The sequence below is a fragment of the Fukomys damarensis genome, unplaced genomic scaffold (genome assembly GCF_012274545.1).
Source record: "Fukomys damarensis isolate Sample0158 unplaced genomic scaffold, DMR_v1.0_HiC HiC_scaffold_3, whole genome shotgun sequence".
Lineage (NCBI taxonomy): Eukaryota > Metazoa > Chordata > Mammalia > Rodentia > Bathyergidae > Fukomys > Fukomys damarensis.
Window position 1 is genome coordinate 46,878,523 of NW_022900915.1, and position 5,985 is coordinate 46,884,507.

General features: G+C 34.6%; 1 protein-coding gene across 1 annotated transcript; it reads right to left on the reverse strand.

Annotated features, from left to right (window-relative positions):
• Positions 1-2,267: 2,267 nt before the first annotated feature.
• On the reverse strand, positions 2,268-3,200 carry LOC104859223 (olfactory receptor 2T33). The gene has a single exon (XM_010619746.1). It carries the CDS (start codon positions 3,198-3,200, stop codon positions 2,268-2,270), a length of 933 nt encoding a protein of 310 aa, XP_010618048.1.
• Positions 3,201-5,985: the final 2,785 nt, after the last annotated feature.

The following is a 5,985-nucleotide window of genomic DNA, read 5'->3' on the forward strand; positions in this document are numbered from 1 at the left end:
ATTGAATAACGGGGATTATTTCTCAGTTTTTTCTTGGCTCTCAATAATCCTTGTTGTGATACTTGAAATGTACCTGTATAGTGACTTAGATTAAGCAACCCTGGCTTAGTATTTCACTAGAAATATATGATTTTCTTTACCTACAACATTTTGAAATGTTTGGGCTTATGAAAAAATTTATCGTCATAGAAGTTTCATAAATATTTGTTTCTATGTGTATACTAAATGTTTATTTATCTACAACTATGCATTACATATTGAAATATTTTCTTTATTTGAATGGCATTATGTTTGATACATATTGCATTTTAGGACTACTTTGTATTGTATGTAATAGATAGGAAAGCATTTTGTGTACAGAGTATATGATATAATTTATAGGTTCAGAATACATGTGTATAATTACACATATACACTATGTGTAACACTATGTGCCTATTAAGTAAATTAGATATACAGTAAGTCTCTGACTTACAAACTTTCCCAGACCTCTCTTTGTGCACATTCTTAGATGGGAACAAGTCACAGAAGTAGCTCACAATTCTGCCAGATATTACCCCAGTTGTGCTGTTTTCTGCTCACAGTACAGTGCCGTGGTGCACAGTAGGATGCTGCTCAATCAGAACCCAGGATGTCTGGAAGCAAGAAGAGAAGCAGTGGCAATGTGGAGTGGACTGGTAGGAAGCCCAAAGCCATATACACTGTGTACCTGCTTCTAAGGTGTATGAGACCCACTTTGTTGGAGTTACAATGGTCTTTCAGAATGAAATTCGTTCATAAGTCTAGGACCTACTGTATGTACATAACCAATGACAATGAGAGATCATTTCACAAACCTTGAATTGCTACCTACATGTCACTATTATGATTTATAGAAAATTTTCAAGTGATGGAAGACTAACACTTATGTATTGCATGATCTGCAATGTACTATCAATTCCTAGGTTCCAGAATTAGACTTTGGAGAGATGCATGAGATCATGTATTTGCCCACTTGTATCTCTTTTTACTATACTTTGATTTAATATACTGAACAGATAAAATTTTACTAGAATTTTGACTTCAAGGATGGACATTCCATTAGAAGAGAAATCCTGTAGCATCTGAAGCTAAGGAAGGTCATGCGGGTTTTATTCACTGACATTTTTCAAATACTCTTTTATTTCAAAGGAAATTCAATAAATATCTTCATTTATCACAAGGAAGCAAAACCTGCAATCTCTAAGACTTTTTCATGATCTGTGATTTATTTTCATTTCTATTAAATTAATAAAAGAAAATAATTTTAACAAGATAAAAACTGGAATATTTGTACTGGCTTGAAATTAGTATTGTGAATTGTAGCTATATGTATTTCAATAATTTGGTATAATTGTTTGTAAATTATTTTTTAACTAGCAATGTTTGTTTCATTAATGAAGACATCTACTTTTTCCATTCATATGTTACCAATATCCACAACCTTTAAGATCTGTACAATCAAACCTTCTTATCTGTTCTATAAGAATTTTTTTTTTCATTTGCAAAGAACCTCAAGATATTCTCCCTGGAAAATATTTCACACATTTTTCCTGCTACTCTCTTAAAATATTTATGCTTACTATTTATTTCATTTGGAATTTATTTCATTATAATAATGTTAAAGTAGTCCCTCTTTTGTTTTCTCTCTTTTTTTAATTTTAGTTTGAGAATAACCATTGGCCACTACCCTTAATGTTTTACAGGGAATGAAAAATGAAAACAATTAAGAAGTGGTATTTACATGTACCAACTCTCCACAAGGAACATAACCATTATGTACTGCAAACATGTATTAATAATAAAAAAGGAGAAGTTAGCATATATATATTTTAAATGAAAATGCCTCTTCTAAAAAAAAAAAAAACACAAACTATATGAATATGAATGTGACACATTGTGTATTAGTGAGCTGGGGATTTAGCTCAGTAGTTCTGCCAACTGCCTCACAAGCACAAAGTCCAGAGTTTGATCCGGGGTACAAAAAAGAAAAAAAAAGTGTATTATCCAGGTCCCTGATTACTCTCTTCTATTGCTAATGCCCTTATTTCAGACTAAATACACAGCTACAAGGGATATTAATAGGAGAATATAATTTTTCATTGATTTAATTAATACAAAAATAAAGGCAAAATGGAAAAATTAGAACAAAATAAACTGATGCAACATAATGAACAAGTGTAATGGAACAAATAAACTAAAATTTTGTAAATGTCCACTGCATCCACATTGGCAAATACCTCCTGGTATCACATGATGTGTTTCTGGAGCCACTTTCTCAAGGCCCCCTTGACTTCTTTATTCCTCACGCTGTATATAAGGGGGTTCAACACAGGAGTGATGATGGTGTAAAAGGCAGGGACCACCTTGTCACAGCCCAGGGGCCAGGAGGACTTGGGCCTCACGTAGATGAACATGATGGTGCCAAAGAACAGCCCCACCACGGCCAGATGGGAGGAGCAGGTGGCAAAGGCCTTCTTCCGGGCCTCAGTGGCCTGAATGCGAGGCACCCTGGCCAAGATGAGCATGTAAGAGGCCAAGATGAGCGACAGCGGGACCAAGAGCATCAGGATGCAGCAGATGGACATGAAGAATTCAAAAATGGCCCTGTTGGCACAGGCCAGGTGCACCAAGGACAGAGCCTCACAAAAGAAATGGTTGATCTCCCTGGCACGGCAATAAGGGAAGCTCAAAGTGGCATCAGCCTGCATCAGCCCATCCAGCCCTCCCAGGAGCCAGGAGCCGGCCGCCATGTGCCAGCAGCGCTTCTTGCTCATGAAGAGGTGGTAGCGCAGCAGGTGGCAGATGGCCACATAGCGGTCGTAGGACATGGCCGCCAGGAGGAAGCACTCCCCGCCGCCCAGTGTGAGGAACAGGAAGATCTGCACCCCACATCCGGTGGGGGAGATGGAGCGCATGTGCAGCAGGTAGTTGGTCACCATCTTGGGAATGATGGAGGAGACCAGCGTCATGTCCATGAGGGAAAGCTGGCTGAGCAGGAAGTACATGGGCGTGCGCAACTGGGGGTCTTCCCAGATGAGAAAGATCATAAGACTGTTGCCCACCAGGGAGGCAAGGAAGATCACGAGCACGAGAGAAAACAGGATTTGATGCAGCCGTGAGTGATCAGAGAGGCCTAGAAGGATGAAGTTCATCTCTGTGGTATCATTTGAATATTTCATGGCTCTAATCAAACCTGAAGGAAAAGGGAATGCTTTAGAAGTGACACCTGCACTTAAAAACAACTTGCAGTTTGCTTTAAAAAAATACTTGGCCAAATGAAATAGAAAATCTCAACATTAGTGTGCTAATTGATATTTCACTTGCTGCCAGAAATTTTGTCTCAGCATTCATTTGTCTGTATCTCCTGTTTCCATTCTATATTTAAATTATCTAACCATATAAATATCTATCTATCTCAACTACAAATGAAATGCCTAATATTTTAGAATAATTTGCCAGTATGCAACACTTAATCATAGCTTTAAAATATTATTTAATTTGTTAGCTGTAGTTAGAGTAACTCTCTGTCAGAGTTTTGTGTTCATATGTATTTTTTAATGTATGTTGATGTAATATATCTCATAATTATGACCTTTGAACTTTTCTCACATACCGGATTAAGATAATTTCAAAAAATTTATTTCAGTGTTGTGAGAATTAAAATTTTAAATAAAAACAAAGAAAACAAAATGTGTGATGTGTTAGCTTTCTTGTTGCTGGTGAAAATGACTGTCATACAGAACTTAAGGAGAAGTTTAATTTGACTCCTACTTTCAAAAGCTTCAGCCCCTGATCCACTGGCTCTATAGCCAGAAAAACATGGTTTAGGAACCTTTTGAAGCTAAGTTTCTCACATTAAGGAGGCCAGGAAACAGCACAGGGAAATACCAAGAGGGAGGATGGGGCTAGGGATCAGATATTGCCTTCAAGGTTATGGCTCCTTGACCCACACAGACACACCAAGAATTGTGTGTCACTGCTCTTCAAGGCTGTGCTCACACTAATAAAGGTGACAACCAAGTTTAACTGTCACACACAACTATTTAAACCATACTTTACCATCAGGAAAACAAGAATGGCTAAATTTCTCTATTCCGAACATGCGAGGAGCTGATTCTCTATACTAGCACCTACTTACCATAGATACTGCTCCACAACACCAACTAGCATTTAATTCCTGTTACCATGACTTATTTTCCTATTTAAATGAAGTGTTGGTTAGTAGAGACCCCTTATAATAGTTAATATTTGTATCTAGCAGATATTTCAAATAACATTGAATTTAAATGCTTACTGTCAAGAAAGTTAATATTTTCACAAACATAACTTATGAATATAATTTTTTTATTTGCAAGATTTCCAGCTTATACTAATCAGACATTCTTAAAGATAGTATTCAAAATTAATAAGTAAGACTTGTCCAAATCAACTCCTTCACATAAATTAGGTGTGAATAGTCAGCATCAGCATCCCTATAAGGAATTCCAAGAGTGGCTTCCTATTGACTACCATTTCTGCCATGCACGTGCCTCATCGATAGATGTAGACTCAGGCACAAATGACTTTCCTCACATATCTGTGTAAGACTTACATTTTCCCTCAAATTCAAATTGCTGAAGGACCAATAGAGATTGCCAAGAGAATTATATTTGAGTTTCAACTATAATCTATATCAAATCATTTTTTCAAATTTAAATTAACTTGAAGCAAAATTTTTTAGTATGCATCTGAATCTTAATTTTAGTGGCCATGTATACAACTAATATTTTATTTACATAATTAGATTTTCTTTTAATCAAAATAAATGGTGATGTAATATTTAATAACATGCTGCTAAATATATATTCAAACATATATACATATATACTTAAATGTCACCAGTTTAATAATATTACATTCCATTTTTAGCAGCTCACATATAGGTAGTATATATTTATGAATATTTAGTTTTTTCTATTATTCTGCTAGATATAAATAGGGGGTTTTTTAGTTAAAAAAATAAAATTATTCTTTCTTTGTTTTTCTTCAGGAGATATGTGTTGCTTATTTTTTCAGTGGCATCAGCTCTGAATTTGAATTTAAATTATTTCATGTGAAACAATGTGATGATATGTATGAGGCAGTTATTAATACTAATTATAGAAGAGTGAAAATAATTTTTGTTTTGCATGGCACTTCAAAATACTAAGGCAGTTAGAAACTTTTATTTCTATTTTTTAAAGTTTTATTAATGTTTTTATTTCTCCTTTTCTTTCAAAAATTTTTATATTTTATTTTTATGTTTACTACTACATTTGAAGTAATTAATGATTACATTCCCTATGGGGACTTGGTATATGCACACAACACATCTCAAAAATTATTAGTCCATATTTGTGGTACACAAAACATTCATCTTTTTGTTCTTTCCTTTTTTATTTTCTGTTGATACCAGGGATCCAACTCGGGACCTTGACACTTGCAAGCCAGGCCTGGCGCCACTGGGCTAAATCCTCAGACCAAATACATTCATCTTGGGGAGTTTGTACACATACATAGCGCATCTTAATTCTTTTATTTCTCCTCTCCCACCACTTTTGCAAATTCTGATCATCTCTTTTTGATATTTTATATTTGAAAGAATTTTTTGTGTATTTTGTAATTAATATATACTGCTACATCTCATTATTGTAAACATTGCAACAATCTTTCCCAAATAGTTTTATAGATTTAATCATGAATTTGTTACACTATTCAGATACAATTTTTGCATTTTATATTATTTATTTGGGATACTTATCATCACCATCCATTTAATGCTAATGAGCTGCATTTATTAATTGATTTTGTTGTCTAAAAGTTCTGTACAATATTTGAATAAAGCTAAAGATGTGAGTGATATTTATGATCATCAAGTTTGGTATTATTGGACTAGAAATTAAACTATTGTAATAAAATGTCTTAAACTTATACATACAGAGAATG

Bases quoted from the DNA above. Each gene is read 5' to 3' on its own strand.
- LOC104859223 (XM_010619746.1), bottom strand. From the start codon at position 3,200: ATGAAATATTCAAATGATACCACAGAGATGAACTTCATCCTTCTAGGC.